Here is a 26,144-nt window from a genome sequence, read left to right as displayed (position 1 = left end):
GCCCCGCCCCGCCTCCCACCGAATGGTCCTATAGAGATTTTAAAAAAGAATTAGAGCAGCATCCCGTTGTCTCTATAGTGAAGCTTTCCGAGTTCAGATCACGGGAAAAGGCCCCTAGCGTCACGAAGGAAGAAGCAGACATTAATATAGGCAAGGGGTTAGATCGGATGACCTCTGAGGTTCCTTCAGATTTTTTAATGATTCTTTTTATAAGAGATTTGGGATTTAAGAAAGACCACAAGATTCTAGACCCCCAAACCCAAAGTCACTGCTAGAACGAATCATAAAAGTTGGAGGGGGCGACAGAGGCCATCGAATCCAACCTCTGACGCTTTTAGGCTGAGGTTTTAATACTATACAAATTAATTTGAATGTAGCCCGTCGCTTACAGCTTTAAAAAGGAGATTGAAATTGCATGTGCTGTGAGGGGGGGCGGGCGGAAGAACACAGCCCCTCTTTGTAACATTTCGACTGGGTTTGTTTGCAGTTTTAGCTGCTGGAGGAATCATATTGTCACGCATATGGAAGCCGCTCAGCCATTCGCCTGGAACTCAGAAGTGTAGTTATGACGCTAAACTTTAACTTTCTGTGGTCTTTTCGTGATGCCTCTGAGTCCTTTCAGGAGATGTATGTTGACATTAATATAATAAACTTAGATTCATCTGGATAAAATTTATTTTGGGACAGATAGTGGCTTTTACTAATTTTATGTACAAGCGAGGTGTCCATGCAAGGAACAGCAGTAACACAGCATTTTCTGCGCTGCTCGTTTTTACAGCGCGTTCAGGACCCTTCCCTTGTGCGGGCGGACGAAGGGCTTTTGATCTTCTAAAGCTGGCAATACAAAAACGTGGAAACTGGATTGCGACTTGACAGGTTTGTGACTAGCCTACTTGCCAAGCGATTTTGAAAATCCGCTCCCCAGATTTTCCTCATAGCCGCAGGGTCGGGTGGAACTGAGAACGGGAAGGTTTCCTTCCAACTGAACTAAAGTCAGGTCATTAAGATAGCAGCGCAGAAACATCGCAGGTTGCATAAACGAACAGGTAAGTGAAATATGGCAAAACGGGTTTGGCGACATGGATTTGATTTACTTGCTTTTTAAAGACAATGGTTGGTTGGTTTTTTTGTAAAACATTTATAGTATTACTCAGAAGCAAAAGCTCAAAGGTCAGAAGGGGTTGGAGGGTTGGGAATCAACAATATCATACTTTAATAATGTTATTTGGATTTATTAGGAATTTAAAGTTGACAGATCATTTCTGGAACAGCAGAGACCTCTCTCTTTATTGTTTCATCCAAGGGTGCAAATTGTACCCTCAGTTACATGGAAGCAAAACTCCGTTAGTGAGGCTTACTTCTGAATAAATATGCATCCGATCATGATGCAAGTCCACATACACAAAAATTGTCTGGCATTTCAATTTCTATGAAAAATGGGTTAAGCTTAGGTTTAATCTGCTTAATTCTGTCTGCTCAGAATTAAGTAAAAGTGAAGTCAGTGGTGGTTACTCCTAAGTAGGTTAGGTTATGATTTTAGCTGCAGAAAAATGGAAGAAGGGTGCAGAAGGGTCAGGGACAAATGCATAGAGGATAGACTGAAATGGCTTTACAACATTTGTTAACCTGGTACCCTCCAGATGCTTTAAACTACAACTCCCTTCATACTGGCTGGGGCTGATGTGGTAGTCCAAAACATCTGGGGGGGCACCAGATTGTTGTTGGTGGTGTTAATAATAATAATGATAATATCTGTCGGTGTTTGTAAAAAACAAAGGTTCTGACCTCCTTTTTACTCCTTTGCTCCTCAGACCTTAGTTGGCACAAGAGTCTTTGAGAAAGAGTATTCTTGTAGAGTATTGCTGCTTTTATTCTTAAAAAGTCTTCTTCTCCAACCACGACCGACAGCTTTTTACACACACCAAACACAACCATCTTTCTACCATCCAACCAACCCACACCCGACACTAACATTGACCACTCTATATACAGTGGTACCTCTGGTTGCGAATGGGATCTGTTCCGGAGGCCCGTTCACAACATGAGCAGAATGCAACCTGCACGTGCGCGGGTCGTGATTCACCGCTTCTGCGCATGCATGTGACGTCATTTTGTGCGTCTGCGCATGCGCGAGCGGTGAAACTCGGAAGTAACCCTTTCCGGTACTTCCGGGTCGCCCTGGGACGCAACCTGAAAACGCTTAACCTGAAGCAAATGTAACATGAGGTATGACTGTAAAAAGGAAAAGGGACCCCTGACCATTAGGTCCAGTCGTGACCGATTCTGGGGTTGTGGCGCTCATCTCGCTTTATTGCCCAAGGGAGCTGGCATACAGCTTCCGGTGGCCAGCATGACTAAGCCGCTTCTGGCAAATCAGAGCAGCGCACGGAAATGCCGTTTACCTTCCCGCTGGAGCGATACCTATTTATCTACTTGCACTTTGACATACTTTCAAACTGCTAGGTTGGCAGGAGCAGGGACCGAGCAACGGGAGCTCACCCTGTCACTTGGGATTCGAACCTCAGACCTTCTGATCGGCAAGCCCTAGGCTCTGTGGTTTAACCCACAGTGCCACAAGTACAATTTGGTGAAAGATTGCATTGTAGGCCGCTGACTCATGCTGACTTAGTTATTTTAGCATTAAAGAAACAGCAGCCAATTTTTAGCCGTGACAATATCCAACCTTACTAATTCATTATTCTTGTTATTCATTGGTTCTTGACTTTATTATTTTGCATGTTGTCAGGTGATTGGCAGGTGGGGCCCCATTCACCTTTTAAAATGGCCTGCAGGGGTTACAAGGAAACATAGGAAACTGCCTTACACTGAGTCAGACTGTTGGTCCATCTAGCTCACGGGTGTCAAACACAAGGCCCGCGGGCCGAATCTGGCCCGCCAGACCTCATCATGTGGCCCGTGTAGCCACCGCCGACCGCCAGCCGCCAGCCTTCACCTTTTATTCTCGCTCTTTTTTTTTTGACACAAGAAAGCCGCCTCTTCAGCGCATGCGTGACAGCCTACAAGCCAGAGAACGTCTGCCGTCTAGCGGTGCCGCAGCCCCCGATGAATTTGAGTTTGACACCCCTGATCTAGCTCATTATTGTCTATCCTGACTGGCAGCATCACTATTGGTATTGGCTGTGTTTGCCGAATTTGCTGTTGCCAGATTGTCTGAGACTGTAAGGAGGAAGGCTGCATAAAATTTGGCCTAATAAAAATCAGTGAGATGATAATGGCAATGGAGTAATAAGCTCTTTGTGGAAGTCTCATTGAAAAGAGTAAAATAGCAACACATGAGCCAGAGTCTCCATACTTGATTTTGGAATGGCATTTTCTGAAAGCAAAGCTTTGTAAAGCCATCCCATTCTGCAGTGCTGCAAGACAGATGAAGACAGTTTTGTTCAGGACGGTTGACTGTGTGAGTTTGGTGGGGTTTCCCTGGTATTTTAAGCTGACTTGGTTGTTGTTGTTTTTTTTCAGACAAACAGTATTTATTCATGCTGACAAAAAATACATATAATATCCCAAAAAATAAAAACAGTACAAAAAAGAAAAGAAAGAGAAGCAAAGAATAAGAATTGTAAATAATACACCCATGTGACTTCCCTCCTCCAATACTCATCCTCCTTTAAACTTTAGATTTATATTTGCATTACATCTTGACTTGGTTGTTTTAATTATTTACCATGCTGTTGTTTTTTGAGAGGTTTATCATTGTTGTTGTTGTTATTATTGTTTCATTGTGCTTTGAATGTTATCAACCACTTTTGACTTCTACTGGGATATGTTATGTTAATCGAAGAATGATAGATATATATGGCAGATGCTCTTGGGTTTTCCTGAAACAAAATGAAATGGTCATTTTTATTTTTAGCATCTTATGACCTATTGGAATATGAAGTCAATGATTTGGCTAAATGAAGCAATGGAAAAAATACATACTTCCTTCCTTACAAACATCTTTTGCTTCTTCCCTTCTAGACATCTGTTTTACCATGGCTGCTGTGGACAGCTTTTCCTTCTTGCTCAGAGAGATTGGGCAGGCCTGCAGCTGTGTCATAGAGACATTGGCTTTCATTGGAGCCTTCTACATAATGAAGACATCCCTCACTGTTGCAAGCAACACGTACAGCCTGATCAGGTTGTATTTCATTCCTCGGCTGGTCAGCAGGCCTGATTTAGTCAAACTGTATGGAAGCTGGGCTGCTGTAACAGGTAAGAGACAGTTGGAGCACACAGATTCTCTAGGGTTGCCATATTTCAAAAATTAAAATTCCTGACACCTGCAAAGTTGTTGAGATTTTTTTTTAGGAAGACCCCATACTGACATAAAAATGCATAAGCCCTTTGTAAACGCTCTACAACTATCGGTTGACTAAGTGAATGCATTTAGTCTCAGAGTCTAAAAATGATCTTTGTTGCTCTCTCGATCTGCTCCAGGTTGTACCTCAGGCATCGGGAAGTCCTATGCTAAAGAGTTGGCATGCCACGGGGTGAATGTTGTCTTAATAAGCCGGAACAAGGAGATGTTGGAAGCTCTTGCCAAAGATATTGAGGATTCCTACAAGGTTGAAACGGAAGTAGTTGTGGCAGATTTCAGCAGGGGCCGCCAGGTGTACCCTGCCATCAAGAAGGCCCTGCTAGGCAAAGAGACTGGCATTTTGGTGAATAACGTTGGAGTGTTCTATGATCACCCGGATTATTTTGCCAATTTGACAGAGGATAAAATTTGGGATCTCATCAACATCAATATTGGAGCAGCTAATATGATGGTGCACATGGTGTTGCCAGGAATGGTTCAGAGAAAGAAAGGCGCTATCGTGAACGTTTCTTCTATGTCCTCTTACCACCCCTCCCCACGAATGACGGCATATTCAGCCTCCAAGGTGAGTTTCAAAATATAAAAATATATGTGTTCTCTTATGACAGGTGGGGAACCTCCAGCCCTGCAGCCCTGATCAAGCCCACAAGGTCTCCTTGTTTGGCCTATGAGGCCATTTCAGCCAAGCCATAGCCACCTGCCCTTTACCATGGTGCCTGCAAAGTCCCTTTCAAAGCTCTGTTTTGCCCTGTGCAGTGAACGGGGCTTCTGAAGATCCAGCAATTGGCTGATCACTGCATGTTCAAAGTGCAGGGCACTTGAAGACCCATGCAGGCAACAGGCTGCTGTGGCATCTGCCCACCTGTCAAACATGGCCTGCAAAGGGGGAGGGAGATAACAATCTGGCTTGCCAGGCTAGAAAGGCTTCTTACCCCCTATCTTATCAGAATCATTATTTCTAAGAGATAGGTATGCATCCTTTCTCCATGGAAATGTTTTTTTCTGTTTCTGTGGATAAGGATTTTGAGAACTAGAAGTTTTTGAAGGTGGAGTGGGAAACCTCAGGTCCCAGGATAAGTATGCAGCTCTCTGGCCCTCAGAACTCTTCTCAGACCATCGCGCAGTAGCCCTGCTTTGCACCCCCTTCAAGTGTTTTAAAACAGCTGGAACATGTCCTTGAAGTCTGATAATGCCTCTTGCTTGCCTGGATGGAGGATATACTATCCTTGGCCTGGAAAGGATTCCTCATCCTTGCTGCAAAGGCTCTGGCAGGGTTGAATTAGATGCCTACAATCCGGCTCAGAGATGTACAGGAATGGAAGGCAGGATAAAATTTAAAGGGTTCAGGAGCAGCCAGGGCGGCTTTTCTGCTTCAGGAATGTATTGGCTTAAGCGTTCTACTTTGCTCCAGTGAAGGCAGCTTTATAAATTGAGGCTGCAACCCTATGCACACTTACATGGGAATTTAAGGGAACTTATTAAAGAGGAACTATGTACAGGATTGCTCTGTTAGCTGAATGGTAAAGCGCTGGTGTGTGTTTCGTAAAGGAACCAACAGAGCAATTCTGTACATGTCTACTTAATGGTAAGCCCTGCTTGAGTTCAATGGGACTGACTCCCAAGATAACTGTAGCCTAAATGTGCAGTAGCAGTGTTCCCCAACCTGGTGTCTTTCAGATGTTTCTGCTGGAGCTGATGGGAATTGAAGTCCAAATCATCTGGAGGGTACTTGGTTGTGCAAAGCTATGCCAAAGCAGTTATTATTAAGTTGCAATTGGCCAGTCAGCAAGACATACAGAGCTGGGGATGGGTGCTGATTTGGTAAGGCTTTGTTCCATAGCCATCTATGTTGCGCCTTGCATGCGTCAGTCAAGAGATGTTGTCTAAGCTGCCAATGTCTGTTCTCCACACCTTTTCCCCATGTTAAATCCAGAGAATCTTAATTGTCTGCTCTTAACCTTGACAGGCTTACCTGGACCATTTCAGCCGATCGCTTTATTATGAGTATGCTCCCCAAGGCATTTTTGTTCAGTGCTTATGTCCAGCTTTCGTCTGCACCAACATGTCAAAATACAGCCCCACGTTATCCAAAAAGAGCTTGTTTGTGCCTTCTGCAGATGAATACGCGCACCAGGCTATTGCCACCCTTGGACTATCCAGAAGGACTCCAGGATACTCCCTCCATTCAATCCAGGTAATATCATTAATTCAGCTGCTTCTGTGTTACATTTTCTCTTAACTTTTCTTAACTTGGTGGCTGAACCATGCAGCCTGGATTGGTTTTAATGAGCCTTTTGAAGCAAATGTTCACCCATGATCTTGGGGAACGTGATCTTGGAGAAGGGATGTAGCTCAGTGGTAGAACATCTGCCTTGCCTTCACAAGGTCCCTAAATTTAATCCCCAGCCTCTCCACATAAAGCTGGGAGAGACTGTCTGCCTCTGAAACTTCCAGTCAGTGCAGACAATACTGAGCTAGCTTCGGTATAAGGCAGCTTCCTGTGTGTTGACTGTCAGCTAATGCTCTTGAAACCTAATTGCTTAATTTTATTGCTGTGTTCTATTTTGTTTATTTTATTATAGAGTTTTATTTGTTTAATTCTCATTTTCTTAACAAAAGAAATAAAAGAACCACAGAAAGCAAAGTGCTGTTCTTACATTGCAACCTGTGTATGATTTTCTGTGTTGCAGGCCAACATATTTTTCTTTCATGAAGCTGTCTTGACTCTGAACCCAGAGACTGTGGTACTTTGTGTAGTATCTTGTGGGTGGGAAAATGCATCTCTTCCCTTAGTGCAGGGGTGGAGAACCTTTGACCTTCCTGATATTGCTGAGCTGCAACTCCCACCATCCCCAGCAAACATGGCCAATAGTCTGGAATGATGAGAACCGTAGTTCAGAAACACCTGGAGGGCTAAAGGTTCCCTACACCTGCCTTAGTGCATCAGTTACTGCTCTTAGTACTGCACTGCATACATTTTTATTTCTTCGGAACCATTTACACCCTACTTTTCCGCCTCCTTAAAGGAAGTTGCTCAAAAGAGTTTGCAAATCTAAAAGCAAGCATACAAACAACACATGCCCCACCATTAAAACACAGATCATCAAGCTAGGAGCAGCAGCAAATGAAGAAAAACACAAAGGGCAGTACTCAATATGTTGACCAGTAATGGGCACTTGAAAGTTTTCAGTTTGCAATGCAAATGAAGAGGAAGATAGCTGAACATCTTAGGGCAATGAGTTCCACCTATGGGGTGCCACCACATATAGAAGACCCTCGCATGCTCAGCCACCAATCTTGCCACAGAAGGTACTGGCAAATGCAAGGATGGCGCAACAGGGTGGGGAGATTCACAGAACATGTGACAGTGTTCAGAGTCCAAAGCTTTACAGGAGAGGTGAGGAACTTCTGGCTCATAGGCTTACTTAGGTCACCCAGGTCCCATTGGGCCCACATTTGATGTCCTATATAACATCAGGTACAGGGTAAGTAGAACATAGCTGGACCAAAGGGGCTTATGTGGTGCTAATCACCAGATTGTTGGTGCAGGCAAAAAGGGTCACCTGTCATCATTGTAATGCCAGGTGCTTGACCAGGGGTGTGTGCACCACCCGATACTTATGGTAGCCTACAGGAGGTGGGATAGACAAGGACGCCAGGTTAGCTGCAATAACCCATGCAAAATGTTGGCTTTATTAAGTTTTAACATTTTTTATAGCTGAAGTGCTCAAGCAGTAAACTTCCCCAAAGTTCTTTTTTAAAAAAGTATAAAACCAGCATATTTGTGTCTTCTGCTGCACTTCCATCCCTTAAATTTTTTTTAAAGAGAATTAATAGTTGGAGGGGGGAAGAGTCATAGCTCAGTGGCAGAGCATGTGATTTCCATGCAGAAGGTCTCAGGTTCAATCTCCGGGCAAGGCTGGGAATGTCCCTTGCCAGAGATCCTAGAGAGTCACTGCCAGCCAGTGCTGACAGTATTAAGCTAGATGGATCAATGGTCTGGCTCTATAGAAGGCAGCTTCCTATATTATGAACTGGAAGGAAGGAATGGGAGATGTGGATGATTCACTGTCTGAAGGAGACTCTTCATGTTAGATCTTCTTGGGTTTTATTTCATGCTGATATTTTAATCTTGTTATTGCTTGTTGCCAAAGGAATACGTTTATGTGCTAATTCTAACCTGTGTTTCCTCTCTTGTCTTCCAGGGTTTTTTTGCACAGATCATTCCAGAATGGCTCTGGGTTAGGGGAGTGAGCCGATTGGGCACATTTTGAAAAAATGCAATTTTGGGAGGAAAAAACTACATTAAAAATATCAGCTGGAGAACAGATAACATCTAGCAGCCTAGTTGGACAGTTACCACAAAACCCCACTCTCATTGGATGGATTTTCTTCAATGATAATGATGATGATAATATGTACCTTTTAAAAGAGACTTCATCTTGCTCCTATCTCATTGCAGGGCCCATCAAGAATGTTACGCAGGCAGTAAAAAGGAACCCTGTTGTTAGGAAGCTGATATTCTTTTGTATGATGTCTGTGGGGTCCTGATTTTTACATAGTACTGAGTGATTCTTGCCAGAGTCTTTCTGATTTGGACATGAGTGGGCAATCCTGGGGTCCCCTGAATTCTAAAGAAGTTGAATAGGATGCTTGGGGACTGAACCCCCATTAAGAGCTGGCAGCAGAGAGAGGTCATGTGGTGCATAGCTTGGTGCCCTCCAAGTGGTTTGGACTGCAACAGCTCTGGTGACTAGGACTGATGGGAGCTATAGTCCAAAGCATCTGGAGGGCACCAGGCAGACAAAGGCTTTTTCTACACTGAAACTGGGTACTGCTCTTCAAGTGGAGTATTCTTGACTTCTTCCCTGGAAGCTTTGTCGGGAACACCTGAAACAATTTTCTGAGTTGGAAACAAATGCTACTTTCTAGATACTGTGATTTTTAGTGACTTCCTTCTATCTGTGTGGTCTCCTGTCAGTGTGCTTTGTAGTGCTCTGAGTTTGGAGCTGTGAGCACTGATGAAGGAAGACACCTGCTTTTTTGTATCCAGAGAAGACTGGTCTCCCCAGCTAGAAATAATAGTACAATATATTGTTTGTCCATGAAATGATGCTCTATAAACTCAAATATTGAATTATACTATGTTTCAATTATATTGAATTCCGCAAATATATTTAGGTGCCTCTCGTCATTCAGTGTGTGGGAAAATGTGTTTGTGACATTTAAAAGATGGATAGATAGATAGGTAAAACCTGTATTCAGAACAAACAAAATGTCATAAAAACATGACAAGCTTTCAGGTTCTCCTCATCAGGCAAGATGTTACATGAAGCAGCTTGGGCAGCAGAGGGAAAACAAGGAATTGGAAAGTTAAACTGATGCTGTAGCCATGAGATCAGGTTATAGACTACCGGTAAATTCTAAGATGGAGATTGCTGGCTGAATAGACCCTTCCCAGTTCTGCAGATACTGGCTTACATAGGATTCTAGAATGAAGAAGCAAGTGCTGGAGTTATTTAAGCAAATCTTTAATTGATGAGGGCCATAGCTTAGTGGTAGAACAACTGCTTTTCATGCAGAAGGTCTGAGTATCAATCCCTGTCACTTCCAGGCAGGGTGGGAGAGAACCGTGCCTGAAATCCTGGAGAGAGGCTGTTTGTCAATGTCACAATTCTGAGCTAGGTGGACCAACGATCTGATTCAGTGCAGTTCCTATGTCTTCAGCTCCCCAACTACGTGGGCACAGGATTACATCGCACGTGCCCTTAGCTTTACGGAACTTCCAAATAATGCCTAGACGCGCATTTAAAAGTGCAAGGGCTCCGCGAGTCTCCCTGCAAGGCTCCCTATCCTACCATGCACTTAAGGCGCAGATTTCTTGTGGCGCCGTCAGAGCAAAGGACTTCTGTTTACGTCTTCCGAGAGGGCAGTTTCGATTTCTTTGACGGGACCAACGAGGCCTCCGTCCGTTGGACCCGCAAAGGAGCCTGCTAGAGCACCAGAGGCTCCTGGGAAATGTAGTCCATCGCGCCCGCCCGCCCTCCGAAGCGAGGGCCAGCGGAGACTACAAGCCCCAGCGTGCGCCAGGCTCGCGTTCATGGACGGCGGCTTCTCCTCCGCAGCCCAGGCCAGCTGCTTGGTGTGGGGTTAGCGGGGGGCTGCGGGACGGGAGTCGTACTCGCCTCACCCGGAGCTCCGGACCCGGCTGCCAGGGGAGGCCGCTACGCCCCGGGGCGCCCTGCGGAAGCTTCGGTGGCCGGTGGGTCGACGCGGGCGAGGGAGCTGCTGGAGGGGGGCTTCGGGCCCGCAGGGACGGGAAGGGGGAGCAGCCGCGGCGTCTCCGTTCTGTGGCCGCCTCCCGGGCCTCCCTCTCACGGAGCAGGGGGAAGGAAGCAGCCGGAGCCTGGCCCGCCGCTGGTTTCAGGGGGGTGGATCTGGGCGGGGGGGGGGCAGCACCGGGCGCAGTTCCTTAGCGGATCCCGCTCCCTCGTCCTCATTGACTTCCTAGCGCTGAGCGGCCTGGGAATTCGCAGAAGCCGAAAAGTATTATTATTATTGTGGTGGTGGTGGTGGTGTTATTTTTTAAAAGAGCGTTCGGACCTGTCACACCCAAAACCGGGTGAAGGCACGTTTCGGTCCGGCGGCTTGATTCGCCAAGGTATGGGGCACCCCAACATCGAGAGAGGCGCCCACCTCGGGGGCTCTCGTGTGGGGTTTGGCGACGACGTCTCGAGGGGTGTCTGAGCCCACAGAAAGCAGACAGAGCAGACAGGAGAGGATTACGTATATTCACATCCCACCTTTCCTCCAAGGTGGCGTACATGGTTCTCCCCCGCTTCACCCTCACAGCCACCTTGTGAGGGAGGTGAGGCTGAGAGAAAGTGAGTGAGTGGGCCGAGGTGACCCGGTGGGGGCCTGTCCTCGCTGCGCATTCGCTTGGCGCAATCAGCTCAAGGGCCCAAAGCCAGAGTCCAAGGCAGGTGGAGGCTGTTGCTGTCCTTTCCCTTTCCTCTGCCCAGTGATAACTGCAGAGGCGTGTGTGAGTCAGTTGCCTTGCCTCCTCAGCCTGGACATTGTCACCGCCTCTGCTCCTGGATCTGTGATGGTGGTGGGAGAGCCTGTGCATCTGAGGAAAGAAAGATTGCTCTTTATCAAGGGCAAGATGGATGGAGCTACCACTTTCCTCCTCGGTGAGGAGTTGCTTTTCACCTAGACAGCCAGAATCTGCATACACAGAGCTATAGAACTCTAATCAGAACTGTAAATGTTAAGAGGTTACAGTTTGCTTTCACTTCCTCCCTCCTGTTCCTTTTTCCTTGTGTGTCCATGCCTTTTTGAGATTATGAGCCTGAGGGCAGGGTCTGTTTTGGCACTGATTTGTGTAAGCTACTCCTAAGAGCCTTTTTGGCCAAAGGCTGGGGTATAAATGCTTTAAGTAAATAATAAATAACACTAATGTCTGCTCTGGGCTGTACTGTACAAGGGTGGGGGGTAACCAGGTGGAACACTTTCCCCTATTTATAGCTTACATGTTTTAAAGCTTTTTTTTGTAGCCCACTCTTGTCAGTAAAGGCTTCCAAAGCAGCATAGAGAAATAGATATTAAGATAGTTTCTGCCCCCAGGCATGCAATTTAAAAGGGACACGATGCACAAGTGAAAAGGGATGGGGAGGGAGAAAGAAATAAGCATGATCAGACATTTTTTTTTTACAGTTCTTGTAACTGTGAGCTAGAATGAAAATAGTTTATATAGTCTACTCTAGTGGAATGGCTGCTGCAAAGTGACAGTTTGGAAGGCAGCTAGCCTCTCAGCAGAGATCATGGAAGAGCGCTGTTTCTCTTCTCTCCCTCTCCCCCACATAGAGAAAGCTAGCATATCAAGGAAAAGTACCTTAAGGTAGTGTCTCCCCTGACCTAGCAGCTTTTGGTAGATGGGGAATAGGAAAGCATATTCAATAAATAAACAAACCTGACAACACAGAAAACTAGCTTGTCAGCTAGTGCGGTTTAGTGGTTGAAGTGTCAGACCAGGAATGGAGAGACCTGGGTTCAGTCCCTCACTTAGCCACAAAACTCACTTGGTAGTGTTGAGCCCATTGCCATCTCTTATCCCTGATGTCTGTTTCACAGGCATTATGAGGATAAAATGGTGATGGTGGGGAGCCATGTGTTTGTTCCACTTCCTTTCAGGAAATATGGCATATAAATGTAATAAATTGTTTTCTTAGCAGGGTCTTCACTTTGACCTAATTTTCATTGTGTAGACTTTTAAAAATTTTTTGCATAGCAGAGGGTTCAGTGATACTAGGTATCCTCTCATTCGCATTTCTGAAGTAGTGCAGTCCAGCACAGGTTTACCACAGCAGCAAGAAATGGAATTCTATTAATCAGCATTTACTTGTTTTCTTTGACCAAATTTCCCTTTTGTGGGATGTATGAGGGCTAAGGTTATGTTCTAAAATGCTAAATCACCCCCTCCAAAAAATAACCCTTGTAAATGTCCTATGCTGGTAAGCAGCTAAGCACACCTACGCAGCGCAGCCTTCTTGAAGGGCGTGAGGCAGAAAGCAGTGGATGTTCCTCCTCAGAGATAAACATCATGCAGGCATGGTGTTGTGTGTGTGTGTTCGTGGCTATGACAGTGTACGAGTGAGAAAGAAGGGAAGCAGAAATTCAGTATGGTTGGAAAACATGCTGGGGTCTTAGGATAACTTGCGGATATACTCAAAAACATAATGCATTTAGCAGCCCTTAAGAGGAGACGAGGCAAGGAAATGAAAGGAAAACACACAATATATCTCTCCCCCCCACCACCTTCTGCTTCTTAATTGCCAGATCTCCCTGCTCTCCCTGTGGTCTTGTTCTCACTAAAGTTGTAAACCATTTCAGATTGCAGTTGGAAGCTCACCTGGCAAAATGGTTCTCTGCACAAACACCTTGCCTGCATGTAATTTGTGTACAAGGAGAACCATTTTGTCATGTGAGCCCCTACCTGAGAAATATTTTGTCTGGTTTAACAACCTACTCTGATCAAGAGATTATCTGTTTTCTCCTAGAAGATGTTTACCCATATGTAGTCTATATATAGAACAGTTCTGTATGTTTTGGCTGCAAGAGAACTCCAAACAGAAAGAACCAGTGTAGGTTCTGAGAGGTTTAAAAGTGTGCTCAGTTCAGTTTTAGTTTAAATGAGGTTTTATTCTGTTGTCTCAAAAAAATTATATATTGTATTAGTTACTGTTCATATATTGGAAAATTTTGGTGTGCATTTTAAATAGCTACTACAATAAATTTGCTGCTGCTGATGTGCAGATTGCTTGCATATAGAAAACTAGCCTGCCATGGAGAAGGTTAGGCTAGGATCCTTCCCTCTGATACTTATTTTTCTATGTTGGATTTTTATTTTATTTTTTGTATAGAGGAACATAAAGTTAGCTGCCACCTGATGTAAAATCCAGGCATATGTTTTGCACTTTAGTGTGAAATTGCAGCGTATTTTATTACCACCTTGTGGTTTGTCAAAATATTAAATTAGAAAATATTTCATTTATGTAATTGGATGTTTATTTTTGCAGGGTGTATTGCTAAAAACACCACCCCAACCCAGCAACAAAACAGATCTTGGCAATTCTGCTTTGGCCTTACATCACCTATCCAAAATGGAGTACAGGACTCAGCTGTTGAATCCTGAGTGACAGGATCCTTTAATCAAAGATGGAGAAAAAACGCAGAAAGAAATGAGCCTGTTTACTGGGCTTCACTGGTAAAGACCATGAAGGCAAGACTTCTGCTTCTCTTGGACAAAACCTTAAGACTATCCACTTAAAAAGCACTTAAAAAGGCACCGTTTTCTGAAACCAAAAAGAAAAGAGGGAACTGATTCATGGAAAAACAACATGTAACTTGATGCATGGAATTTTGAGGATGAAACCTTATTCCTTTATGACCATGAGGCTTACACACACCTGGTTGTTCCTGACTGCGATCCTTCTCTGCGGCAAACAACATCTGGGGACCAGACTAGGGAATTCTTCTCATGAGAGCCACCTGTGTTCCGAATGCTCCCGTCTTACACTGAAAGTGGAATTTTCTTCGACGGTAGTGGAACATGGTAATGAGACTTAACATTTATGCCAGTTTTAATTGTAGTCCCTGGGAAATGCCAAAAGTATTTTTCTTCGGTTTTTTTTAATAAAAACAATAGTTCAGGGGAAGGATGGCTGTGTGGACAGGCCCTCCTATCTTCTGTTAATTTACCCAACCCCAATCCCTCTGCTCAAATTCTGTGTTATGTGCCATGATCTGTGCTACGTCACTAGAGGCTAAATTGAAACCAGGAGTCTTCCTTTTGAGAACCTCATTACTAAATCCTGGTTATTGTCATGCCTTGGTATTGTGCTTGGTTATGCGAGCTGGGATATTATAGTTTGTTTTTTGTAAAGTGGGACAAAGGGTTATAACGCAGCTTTCTCTGCAAATGCCATGCTTGCAACTTCTGATTCAGATGTCTTTTCTAATGTGTGGTGGTCTCTTTGCAGAGTATATTGTGGCTTTCAATGGTTACTTCTCAGCCCAAGCCAGAAGCAAATTTATTTCAAGAGCTCTGAAAAGCAGTGACATAGAGAACTGGAGGATTGTACCCCGTAACAACCCAGCCAGTGACTACCCCAGTGATTTTGAGGTGATCCAAATCAACGAGAAACAGAGAGATGGAGTGCAGACACTTGAAGATCATCCCAATATCAAACGAGTTACCCCCCAAAGAAAAGTATTTCGCTCGCTCAAGTACACTGAAAGTAAGTAGGCTCAGTCATTCTTCCAGTGAAGTAGCAGGAGATCATTGTATTAACTTAAATCTCCTTATTATTCTGCTGCTTGGACAATGTGATTAGTTTTTAAAACATTTCAACTCTCCAATATCTAGCTGATCCAGCATTTCCCTGCAATGAAACCAGATGGACACAGAAATGGCAGTCGTCTCGTCCTCTGAGAAGGGCAAGTTTGTCGTTGGGTTCTGGATTTTGGCACGCAACTGGCAGGCACTCAAGTAGGCGTTTGCTGAGAGCCATACCCCGGCAAGTCGCTCAAACGCTTCAGGCGGACGTTCTCTGGCAAATGGGTTTTACAGGTATTCTTAGATTCATGGAAATTTGTACCCTTGATCACAGAAAGAATAAGGCTGCTCACTTGAGTACATCAGTGTGCAGCTCATTTTTCTGACATGGTGCTTTTGTTGTGGGAATGACTAGCAAGTACATTCATATGAGCAGAAAATATACCCTTGCAAGTAGTCTTCCGGAGGATCTGTATCCCTTAATAAGGTAGCACATTCATACCACTGACTTGAACTGGTCCAGTAGTCATTACCTCTTTCCAGGGAGCCCTAGGAACTGCAGCTCTCAGAAGGCCAAGGTTAGGGGTTTGAAGCATCCTCCCCAAATTACAGTTGTGAAATAATATCTTTTGTGTTATTTCTCGTTAGCCAACTTGAGTTCCTAGGAAAGCAGATGATATGGAAGTTTTAAAAATAATAAATATGTTCTTTGTGGAAACCATGACAATATAAAATGGATATAAGTTTCTTAATGTATGTCTAGGTCCCTGTAGGCTAGTTCTTGTGACCTTTCCTTTGGGAATATTTTTATCTTTGACAAAGCTAATTATTCAAGCTGTAATACATACCTCAGAAAGCAAAGTCAAAATAGTGCATAAGATCGTATTTGCCATTGCAGCGCATTTGAGTGGCTTCTCTGCATAAATATTGATAATCTTTTCCAGAATGCTAATACTCAAGTGGGGAAAAGGATATTTTTTATTTTTACAATGTAAAGCAATAAAAATCCTTTAAATTTGGCCCTGCTGAAGTGTTCTTAGTACATTATTTAGGCTCAATGAAAATATGTAGCAAGCTTTGTATGACTTGCTAGCTGTTAGGAAGAGAAAACATTTTACTAAGCATTGGATAAGATTTATGCACCTCTTAGTATCCATTTGCATTCAGGAATATGTTCTTTAGATTACAAAAGAAACGTCTCTTGCTCATCTGTAATTTTATAAATCTTTATAAATTTTATAAATCTGGTTCTGTGTAAATAGGTGCTGGTGTAAAAGTGGCTGTCTTTGACACTGGACTTAGCGAGAAGCATCCTCACTTCAAAAATGTAAAAGAGAGAACAAACTGGACTAATGAGAGAACCTTGGATGATGGTGAATTTCATTATTTCATTATTTCATTACTAGGGTTTGTTCCACACAAAATGAATTGTCATTTGTATGCTACAGTACTATATAGGTAAGGCTAGAATGCAATGTCTGTTCCTTAAGGTCAGGGAGGGAGAAGCTCCAGATGTTGTTGGACTACAATTCCCAAGAGCACAACCCAGTGCTTCAACAAACATGGCGGACCACATGTTTCTCACTCCTACTTTAGGGCTCTCGCGGTTCCTTCAGTGCAGCTTGTGATTAGTACTGGTGTTTTTAATTCGATTCTGCATTGTTACTTTTATTTTGCTATACAAGTGGTTTCTGAAGACAGGTCTGTGTGTCTGTACATTTATTAAACATTTATTTGTAAAAGCCTAAGTCATTTTCCAGCCATCAAAGCGGGCCTTGGAGGCATGTGATCTAGTACATTATTATAATTCAAGAAACATTTAAACCCGACCATTACAAATGCAGCACATGGTAAAAATTGTGAATTTACTCCAGCTCAACATCACTTCATGTGGCACGTGCACCTCTGTCCTCTGCCAGTACTTCTGCAACAATTCAACTTTCGGTTGAATTAAGTCCCAAGTGCATGTAGGAGCACGATATAAATCCTTACTTGGAGGTGCCATTTAAACATGCCACTTCTAAATCAGCAACCCTGATCTAGAGGCTGTTTTGAACATGTGGGTGCATCTACATATGTACATATCGTTCCTGTGCATAAAATGGCTCACAGCCATATTGGGGAGTGTTCTGCAAACTCATCCCCATTACTGGAATCAGAGTGCTTATGAAACCGTGGATTGGGATCACAATATTCTAGACGGGTTAATCTTATTGTATACAGAAAGGATTTCCTTGTCACATTTAAAATTGTACAGCTGGTCATTGCTGGTCTATTATTCATTGTGGCATCCGTGTATGAAGTGCTTTACAGGGCAACATGAGAAGCATCCCTTCTCTGAGGAACTTTATAACCTAACTATAAGGGAGGAGAGACTGCAAAAGCACATAAGAAGAAGCCTGCTGGATCAGGCCAAAGCCCCATCTAATCCAACATCCTATTCTACCAAAGGCCAACTGCTAATAGAACCTGAGTGCAACAGCACTCACTTGTGATTCTCAGCAGCGTATTCAGGGGCATACGGTCTCCTGACAGCAAGGTAGAACATACTCATCCTGTCTAGTAACCACTGAATTTGTGGTTTTCCTCCCTGAATTTCCTCCATGAATTTGTCCAGTCTTTTAAAGAAGAGGCGGCTGTGTTAAAAAGGAATCGCTGAGGAAATGCAGCCGAAATATCTGTAAAAGCGATGTAGTGTTTTGAGCTTTATTTTAAAGCATTGTTTATGTTCAACAGGTCTGGGTCATGGGACTTTTGTAGCGGGTGTGATTGCTAGCATGAGAGAATGCCAGGGATTTGCTCCAGACTCAGAACTGCACATATTTAGAGTCTTCACTAACAACCAGGTATGCTGCCTCAGATAACATCAATGCAAGTTTTGTAAGATAAGATGCTTCATTATGCATGCTGTTCAGTTTGGTAACTACTGAAGACTTTCAATCTAGAACATTCAGATTAACATATTTTGAAATCACCTACAGCAATTCTCAAAGAAGGTTTTGTTTTTAGTATGCAATTAACTCGAGTTGTGTTTTAAAAGCAAAATTGTGGCTTTATAAAGTAATAATTGAGAATGCTAAGAGCTATGTGAGATTTTTTTGGGTTGTGAAGTGGTTTTGTGGGGGGGGGTTGTTAAATTTTTTTTCTTTTATTACAGTGCTTAGTGTTTTAAATGAGTTTCCCTCCTAAATAGGTCTCGTACACATCTTGGTTTCTGGATGCCTTTAACTATGCGATCTTGAAGAAGATAGATGTATTAAACCTTAGCATTGGAGGTCCCGACTTCATGGATCATCCCTTTGTCGACAAGGTATGTGTGAAGTGGAGGAAAGGCCTGGGTAGCATCCGATTGTGGCTTTTGTAAATTTATCCTGCACCTTTGAAGCATTCGGGTTTATTTTGTAGTGCCTTTACAAGTATTACTGTACAGTAATACCTCTGCGAAAGTTCGAAAGCACCCCCGGGTGCAAGTAGATAAATAGGGACCGCTTACCAGCGGGAAGGTAAACGGCGTTCCGTGTGCTGCGCTGGCTCGCCAGATGCAGCTTGTCATGCTGGCCACGTGACCCGGAAGTGTCTGCGGACAGTGCTGGCTCCCGGCCTATAGAGTGAGATGAGCGCACAACCCTAGAGTCTGTCAAGACTGGCCCGTACGGGCAGTGGTACCTTTACCTTTACCTTTAATACCTCTGCGAATGTCAGCCTCGTCTAGCGTCCATTCTGGTGAACGTCTGCGGCAAACCCAGAAGTGCCGGAACGGGTTACTTCTGGGTTTGCAGCTCGCTCATGTGCAGAAACGCAAACCGCTCCGTGCGCAGACATGGCACTTTGCCCTGCATCCTTTTCGGCTAGCGGCCGGGGCTCCGGAACAGATCCCAGACGCAAAACAAGGTACAACTGTATAGGCATTGCAGAATAATCCCGAGTAGCCCTTCTGCAAATGGAAGGGCTCCTTCTGTTCACATAAAAAAGACTCCCCCCTCCTTTGCTGTCCTAGAGGTTCACCCAAGCCCCTGAAACAGATTTTGGGTTGTAGGTAGGTTCAGGAGGCTGCTCAGAAAAGAAAAAAAAAATGGCAGGAGCATCCCATGGGGTCTTAGGACGTACACTATTATCTTTGCAGGCATGCTTACCTCTAAGGAATATTCAAAATAGGTCGGTGTTCACATGATCAAATGCTCCTCCTCCAACTACAACAGATCTTTCTGCAGTGGAAACTGTCATGTCACAGAGAAGTTTATCCCATCCATTTTTCTGTGTGGAAATACTAGGTTTTTTTGGAAGAGAGTTACCCACCTTCAGTGGTGCCACCTAAGCAGAAGTTGATTATGTCAGTGAGATGTGGCTTAAAAGCTGCTTGAGTTAGCACTAATAAATTTGTATGTGGGCCTCATTGTGGAATTGGAACAGCAGGAATTTATTTCACATTTCCTCCAGGCAGCTTGTGTTACAATAGTGAGATTTTGGAAAGATTTAAATTTAAGGATGTGGTTATTGACAATACTCCTTTACAGCAATCTGGTATCCATTTGTTGAGTTCATTAATTCCAACTCAGTATCGATTTGTGTAGTTACTTTGAATTTTAGGTCACAAAATGGGTCTCTCCCTCCCCCCCCCTCTGTAGGGCCGTCTAACCTGGTTTTCCTTTGTTTTCATTGTTAGCATCTCCTGAGAGATACAAGCAGGTACCACCTAGAGTAGTATGTTACTGATTGGTTTCTGAGACTCTCAGGGAGGGGGTTATTCGTTTGTAATTCTGGGTTGTAAAGATTATGATATATCATCATCATCACTTGTTAGTATGTTTCAGCAATCTAAGTTTCTTAATTTTCCAGGTATGGGAGCTGACAGCCAACAATGTGATCATGGTCTCTGCTATTGGAAATGATGGCCCTTTATATGGGTAAGTGCCAATGATGTGTTCTTTCAAAGTAACATCCACAGATAAAATAACACCTTTTCCCTTCAGAAAAAAATGTAAAAAGATGGGTTTGTTTCTATGGCAACAGAGCTCATTCTGATGACAGGTACTTAGCAAGGCAGGTAAGGTTTAACAAAGTGGCTTAACAAACATTTTATGATTGTATATTTTGTTGTTGCAACCGATCCTGGGACCTTTTAGGAACGGGTAGGTAAGAAATCTAATAAAATAAATAATATATGTTTTACAAGTCCTTGTCTGACTCCTTGATTCTAAATCTTGGTTGAAATCGCTGCTCAGCTGTGAAGCTCACCAGGTGATCAAGGCCTGTTCTCTTATGTGTCTCTCTCATAAAATACCTGGGAGGATTAAGTAAAGGGTGGGGAACAGAACTATGTAGATTTGTTCTCATCTTCTTGTCGAAAGCTGAGGTAGGGCTGTGATAAATAACAATTCAATACTAATTTCAGCACACTCAACAATCCTGCTGACCAGATGGATGTGATTGGAGTAGGCGGCATTGACTTTGAAGATAACATTGCTCGGTTCTCCTCAAGGGGAATGACCACTTGGGTAAGCATCTTCAAGCATGAGCAGCTTTGGGAAGCATGCAAGACCTACCTGTTCGGTGCAGGGTTAAGACAGGAAAGGCTGTGGGAACTTACTCAATCTGGATTGGCTTTTACTTAGCTTTGCTAATTTTCCAGCCCTGCCTCCTCTTATTCCTTGACTTGCGTCTTTGGGATTGCCTATAAATTTAAATAAGGAAATTCGCATAAAAAATCAATATAATCAGAAAAATCAGAATAATGGTTAGGGCCCGTTATTCGTAAGTAGGAAATTGTTCATCATTATTATAGGAAAGTTTTATATTGCAAAGATGCTGGGAGACACAGTGCATTGTGACTGAATAAATTTACTCATGATGATGTTGCACCAGCAGTAATGAATTGAGTGCATTTATAGTAATTTCAGTCCTCTAGTGCCAGAAGAACTAGAAACCCACTGCTTTTGCATCTTCATGTTTTAATTCAAAAATACAAAGTTGTTTATAAAAATGTTTGTATACATAGATAACATTGAACATAAAAATAAATTCAACATGCAGAATCTTTCTCTGTTAAGTTTTAAAATCATCTTGTTGATGATGCATATGATACATTAATACTACAGTAACATCTCAAAGCATCCCAAAGTTACCTTTTGATTCAGGAAGTAGACAGTTTTCCTTGCAATATGCAAACAATAGTTTTCAAGTTAATAAAAAATCTTGCTGTTGTCCTTTCTTTTTTGTTTTCTGATAGCAGCAGTGAGTGTGTGTGGTGGGCGTATAGTGACATTCAACAAGAAGCATCGGCAATCATCTCAGAATCTGAAAAATTGTGGCCAATGCTGAGTTTATAAAAGAACAGCAAGATTTTTGCCTATTGTGTTGGAGCAAGCTTTGCCAACCTAACGACCTCCAGATGTTTTTAACTGCAGCTGTGCTGGCTGGGGTTGCTGAGAGTTGCTGTGCAAAACATCTGGAGGATACCAAGTTGGCAAAAGCTGTATAAATAACAGAAATTATTTTGTTTTCCTCCCAAGGAACTGCCTGGAGGTTATGGCAGAGTCAAGCCCGACATCGTTACTTACGGCTCTGGAGTAAGAGGTTCTGGCATGAAGGGTGGATGCCGCTCTCTCTCTGGGACCAGTGTGGCCTCACCTGTGGTGGCAGGTGCTGTCACCCTGCTAGTAAGGTAAGTGCTCAGTGAGAATGCAAGCACCACAAAGGTTTACTTAAATAAAGATGAATTGGCTTAGTGCAGGGATCAACAGCTTTTGGGGGCCTATGAGTACATATGCAAACTGAAGAAACTGCTGTGGGCAGCACATGGAAGCATACCACAAGTTTTTCTGCTGGCTACCATAGGATGCTGTTTCCACATACAATTTCAGCGGGGGGAGTGGGAACCCCGGGGGCAGTATTTCTTAGCCTATGAGTCACAGCCTGAAAGTAAGTTGCAAAGCTTGCACAAGTTGGCCACAGACCACAAATAATTATCGCTGTTAATCCTTAACTGGTATAATGATACCTTTCCCAACTTTTTGTTTCATTGCTATATTAAAATGCTGTGTTTGTCACTTGTAACTAAGCATCTGAAAAGACTCAAGAACTGTTCTATGGTGGCTGGCCGCAGATCCGGTGACAGTTTGCCACAAGGTGCTCATGCAGGGAGTTGTTTTCAGCAACTGTTAACTGGTTGCCTCTGACACACAGGCACCTGCACAACAGAGGCGTGCAGTAATATTCACTCAAAACAATTCCCTGTACGAGCATCTTGTGGCAAACCATCACCGGATCCGCCAGGGCTAGTTAATAGTTAAGCCAGAGGTGATTTGGCATTTGCTTTGTCAAAATTTTGTCAACTGCTTTTCTGCTGAAGAAAAGTTAGAATGCATTTAGAAACCATTTGCAATGATGCTGTGAAGTTGTCCTTGAACTTATTAAACTGTCATCTGATTGGGTCCTCAAAAATAATTTGTTGGAAGTAAGGTTTTCTGAATGTTGGCTTCATGCTACCAGAATTACTCCATTATTACTGAGTATCCTGAACTTGATAATGAAGCAATGCCTGTGCTGCTGATGTTTGGTGGTGCATATGTTTGTGAGATAGACTTTTCAGCAGTGACTGCTATGATGGCAAAATACAGAAGCAGGCTGCATCATTAATAATTATCTGAGACTATGTCTTACTATAATCAAACACCGCTTGTGGGTTGCCATACCAAAAGGTGGGGAACCATTGCTGTAGGGAACAAGATATCCAAATCTGGGTTTAAAAATTCTACATTTGTATTCACTTGAATTTACTTCTGAGTAATATGCATAGGATTGGAATATAGAAGAAAATTGTCTGAGCCCTGGTAGAAGCTGTATTACGTATTTATATTTATTCTAAAATTTGTACTTCAATTTTCTGTGCCAATGTGCTGTCCAATTCAGTGGTACTCTGTTAGCATTGGTGAATTATTCCTGGTGTAGTAAAGAAGACGGCAAAATTTTAAGTACTTCTTTTTGTGTGTGTGTTTAAGAGAAGGTACTATTTATACCAATTTCTCCAGTGTTTACTTCAGTAAAATGTATTAGAAAAGGTTGCAGTAATAAAAGAAATTATTACAACAAGGCTGTGATTCATTTTTAAAACAAAATTTTTTTTCCCTTCCAGTAGCACCTTAAAGACCAACTAAGTTAGTTCTTGGTATGAGCTTTCGTGTGCATGCACACTTCTTCAGATACCAGGTATCTGAAGAAGTGTGCATGCACACGAAAGCTCATACCAAGAACTAACTTAGTTGGTCTTTAAGGTGCTACTGGAAGGAAAAAATTTTTTTTGTTTTGACTATGGCAGACCAACACGGCTACCTATCTGTAACATTCATTTTTAACTTCATCTTGACTTGATCGATGCCAGGACAATAGTATAACATTACAACTATTTCTCATTTTTAGCACAGTCCAGAAGCGTGAAATGGTGAATCCAGCTAGTATGAAACAGGCCCTTATTGCATCCGCACGACGACTTCCTGGGGTCAACATGTTTGAGCAAGGGCATGGCAAACTTGATCTTCTCAGAGCCTACCAGATTCTCAATAGTTATAAACCACAGGCCAGGTAAGACTGTGTGCATGTTTTAATAACTCAAAAGTAAACCTTTTTTTTTGGTTATGTTATGAAATATATGTTGACCCAAGAATGCATCGGCACAGCCAAGATAACTTAAATTGACCAGCTTTTTTCCATCTCTGAAACTTCTTTTGTGATTAAGCGAGGGTTTTGCTATTTTGTTTGTGAGCAAAACCCACATCTCACTGAAAAGGCTTATCCAGGGTTTTTTTTTGTTTGTTTGTTTGTTTTAAATGTAGAGGCAATTAAAACAGCTCCTGCCCTCAGACTTACAATCAAAAACTCACAACACAAAAGAGAAAAAAGTAATGGGGACGAAAGGGTGGTGGTGGTGGTAAATAATCACAGGCACCAATTCTTAAATAGTTCTTGTAATGACCAGTTGTTATGAAAGCAGTTTAGGGGTGGGAGGAGCTTGATAGAGCTGGTCTTGCGGGAGAGCTGATGGGATGGCCCTGCTTCTCATCTCTTCACAGCTGCAGCCTGCTGTAATAGCTGCTACTGAAAGCCTGGTGGAACTGGTTTCAGTAGTTTACACTTGCCTAATTAGGTTTGCTTAAGGCAAACCTGAGAGATAAAAAAAAATGCAAATTATTTATCTGTTTAACAAAATATATGTCCTGCTTGATTGTAAGAAAATCTCCAAGCAGTTTACAAAAAATATTTATTATCAAGTTTGTAAGACTGCAGGCAAGGCCTGTGATTTTTAACTGTTATACAGTGCTTAGTACCTTTGGCACTTTAAATACAAAACAGCAAAAGAATGAGCTAAGCTCGTGTATGGTTGAGGCTATCATATTTTCAACTGTGGTCAAGATCTGGAGGTGCATTTTGCTGTGCAAATTGACACCCTTTCAAGTGGTCCAGCATCATGATACAGTAACTTCGGGCTGGGGACCATTTCTGCTGCTGATGCCTGCTAGGACTCACCACTGCTAGTGACACATGTTGAGGTCTCTGCCTTTGGGATTCCCGAGGCCACCATTGTAGCCACCATCTTTCTTTTCCCAAAAATGAATGCCCTGGAAGTCCCTTCATTCTGTATCATTGATAGACAAACATTGCATCAAACAGTAGTATTTGATAAGAGCAGGAAAAGGATGCATATGTGTTTTGGATAACACGTGATCGAGTACTGGAAACACAGTTGAGTGTACAGTACATGGGAGTGTGAACATGGTCTATGCCTTTTGCACTTAGTTCTGGCAAGTAGATCTTGGGGTTCTAGTAAAAAACAAAGTAGCCAGAGGTCTGTCCACCCTGTACTAAACAATCTTCTCTATTTATTTATGCTTTTAAAAATGTGTACAGTGGTACCTCGGGTTACAGACGCTTCAGGTTACAGACTCTGCTAACCCAGGAATAGTACCTCGGGTTAAGAACTTTGCTTCAGGATGAGAACAGAAATCGTGCTCCGGTGGCATGGCGGCAGCAGGAGGCCCCATTAGCTAAAGTGGTGCTTCAGGTTAAGAACAGTTTCAGGTTAAGTACGGACCTCCGGAACGAATTAAGTACTTAACCTGAGGTACCACTGTATTGCTATTATTTCCATGACTGTATTGATTCAAAATAATACGAGCATATTTGACTCTGCCAGGTGTATTTACAATTTCAATTTTAATTTTTAAAGCCTAGGATTTAATGGAGAAGATTAAAACACTGGTCTTTTAGGCTCATGGCATGTTTATTTATTGACTGTATTTATACATGTATTCATTTTTTCCTGACTGTTTAGTTTGAGTCCGAGCTACATCGACTTGACGGAATGCCCTTACATGTGGCCGTACTGCTCCCAACCTATCTACTATGGAGGCATGCCAACAATTGTGAACGTTACTATCCTTAACGGAATGGGAGTCACTGGAAGAATTGTAGACAAGGTAGACTTTGAAAGAGTTGAACCTTATTCTGCAGAATGTTAGCTTCTCTTTCCTCCTGTAGATGAGATGGTTTGAGAAGACCTGATCCTAAATATATGCATCCCATTGAAACTTAAGTCCATTCACCCTCATTCAATTTTATACAAGAAATTTCAAAATCTGCTGTTAGGATAACATGACAATTAATTTTTGAGAACAATTAAGTGGTTTGATGAATGCAGCAACATGGGGCTATATCCAGCATTCTGTCTGCTGGCATAAAGCCTCTTGAGCTAGAGGACAGTTGAGTTTTTGTATTGCACAAGAGAGGAATCAGTTATGCTGTTGCGCAACAGATTCAGCAATATATTGCACAACAAAGTTACCAGCAATCTGCTTGTGCATTCTTTAGCTCAACAGTGTTCTAGCACAGAACATTTTGCCATCATATATCCCTAAATGTTCTCGTGTTCTCGAAGCTGCCAGCATGAGTTTGACCAAACTGCGGGAGGCAGTGGAAGACAGAAGTGCCTGGCGT

The 26,144-nt window shown here is 42.9% G+C and overlaps 3 protein-coding genes across 4 annotated transcripts in view; 2 read left to right on the top strand and 1 right to left on the bottom strand.

Moving 5' to 3' along the window:
- The window catches only part of SMPD3 (sphingomyelin phosphodiesterase 3), a 590,910-nt gene that overhangs the window by 575 nt on the left and 564,191 nt on the right, over positions 1-26,144 (bottom strand). The gene's annotated exons all lie outside the window — the stretch shown is intronic.
- HSDL1 (hydroxysteroid dehydrogenase like 1) lies at positions 13-9,515 on the top strand. Of its 2 annotated transcripts, none has more exons than XM_083624995.1 (5): positions 13-1,046; positions 3,982-4,215; positions 4,441-4,886; positions 6,439-6,515; positions 8,527-9,515. In XM_083624995.1, the coding sequence occupies exons 2-5, from the start codon at positions 3,996-3,998 to the stop codon at positions 8,573-8,575; spliced, it is 792 nt and encodes a 263-aa protein (XP_083481121.1). In that variant the 5' UTR covers positions 13-1,046; positions 3,982-3,995; the 3' UTR covers positions 8,576-9,515. The 2 variants fall into 2 exon arrangements, with proteins under 2 accessions (XP_083481121.1, XP_083481120.1); XM_083624994.1 differs by having other exon boundaries at positions 899-1,046; positions 6,288-6,515.
- The window catches only part of MBTPS1 (membrane bound transcription factor peptidase, site 1), a 32,011-nt gene continuing 16,175 nt past the window's right edge, over positions 10,309-26,144 (top strand). Inside the window, exons 1-12 of the mRNA XM_083624870.1 lie at positions 10,309-10,583; positions 13,900-14,435; positions 14,863-15,120; positions 15,249-15,452; positions 16,421-16,531; positions 17,895-18,004; positions 18,352-18,468; positions 19,995-20,062; positions 20,551-20,653; positions 21,668-21,819; positions 23,574-23,735; positions 25,483-25,627. Coding sequence (XP_083480996.1) covers positions 14,231-14,435; positions 14,863-15,120; positions 15,249-15,452; positions 16,421-16,531; positions 17,895-18,004; positions 18,352-18,468; positions 19,995-20,062; positions 20,551-20,653; positions 21,668-21,819; positions 23,574-23,735; positions 25,483-25,627 — 1,635 coding nt within the window. The 5' untranslated portion in view covers positions 10,309-10,583; positions 13,900-14,230. The remainder of the gene's footprint in view (positions 10,584-13,899; positions 14,436-14,862; positions 15,121-15,248; positions 15,453-16,420; positions 16,532-17,894; positions 18,005-18,351; positions 18,469-19,994; positions 20,063-20,550; positions 20,654-21,667; positions 21,820-23,573; positions 23,736-25,482; positions 25,628-26,144) is intronic.

Source organism: Podarcis filfolensis (genome assembly GCF_964270895.1).
Source record: "Podarcis filfolensis genome assembly, chromosome: 8".
Classification (NCBI taxonomy): Eukaryota; Metazoa; Chordata; class Lepidosauria; order Squamata; family Lacertidae; genus Podarcis; species Podarcis filfolensis.
The sequence above is the reverse complement of the archived record's forward strand: the minus strand, read 5'-3'. Positions and strand labels throughout refer to the sequence as shown.

Excerpts from the sequence above, each read along its gene's own strand:
- HSDL1 (XM_083624994.1), top strand. The coding sequence starts at position 3,996 with ATGGCTGCTGTGGACAGCTTTTCCTTCTTGCTCAGAGAGATTGGGCAG. Across the intron at positions 4,216-4,440 it reads AAGCTGGGCTGCTGTAACAG|GTTGTACCTCAGGCATCGGG; the intron begins GTAAGAGACAGT and ends GATCTGCTCCAG. Across the intron at positions 4,887-6,287 it reads CGGCATATTCAGCCTCCAAG|GCTTACCTGGACCATTTCAG; the intron begins GTGAGTTTCAAA and ends TAACCTTGACAG.